Source organism: Penaeus monodon, chromosome 30 (assembly GCF_015228065.2).
Source record: "Penaeus monodon isolate SGIC_2016 chromosome 30, NSTDA_Pmon_1, whole genome shotgun sequence".
NCBI classification, from domain to species: domain Eukaryota; kingdom Metazoa; phylum Arthropoda; class Malacostraca; order Decapoda; family Penaeidae; genus Penaeus; species Penaeus monodon.
Genome location: NC_051415.1, coordinates 34,548,244 through 34,548,809, shown reverse-complemented (window position 1 = coordinate 34,548,809; position 566 = coordinate 34,548,244). Strand labels below are relative to the sequence as shown.

The 566-nt window shown below is 39.0% G+C and overlaps 1 protein-coding gene across 1 annotated transcript in view; it reads left to right on the top strand.

Annotated features, from left to right (window-relative positions):
• LOC119592433 (Y+L amino acid transporter 2-like) overlaps positions 1 to 566 on the top strand; it is a gene marked incomplete at both ends in the record, with an annotated part of 10,470 nt that overhangs the window by 4,698 nt on the left and 5,206 nt on the right. The window contains 2 exon segments of the mRNA XM_037941257.1: positions 49 to 93; positions 345 to 468. Coding sequence (XP_037797185.1) covers positions 49 to 93; positions 345 to 468 — 169 coding nt within the window.

The window sequence follows — 566 nt, the reverse complement described above, 5'->3', positions numbered from 1 at the left end:
CCACCAAATATTGCAAGGGAACTGACCGCTGGACTTCCTCGTTCGCAGGGATGGCTTGAATACGATTATAGAAGAGCTGAAGGATCCTTTTAAGTGAGTTTACCCTCGAATTCTTGTATGTTGTTGTTATGAAAGGAAAATCTTTGATGATTGAGAGACTATGAGAAAGAAAGGAGGAAGGATAGAGAGAAAGATGGTGCATATGATGAACGGAAAATAATGTGAAAAAGATCGTTTGAATACCGGGAATAATTGGTGATCTAGATAGATCATTAAATATACTGAAGGGTTTATTATCATACATCTATCAATAAGTTTTTAAAAAAAAAATCCTTCGCTCACAGGAACATGCCCCGAGCTATCGCTATCTCCCTCACGTGCGTGACGATGATATACATACTAACGAACGTTGCGTATTTCGCTGTACTTACGCCGGAGGAGATTCTGTCTTCGGAAGCTGTTGCCGTTGTAGGTATCTGGCAACGATGACCGATGACGTGAGGCGGTCATTGGAATAACGAAAAAAAAATCTTAAAAATCTGTATAAAAAACGAATTTACATTTCT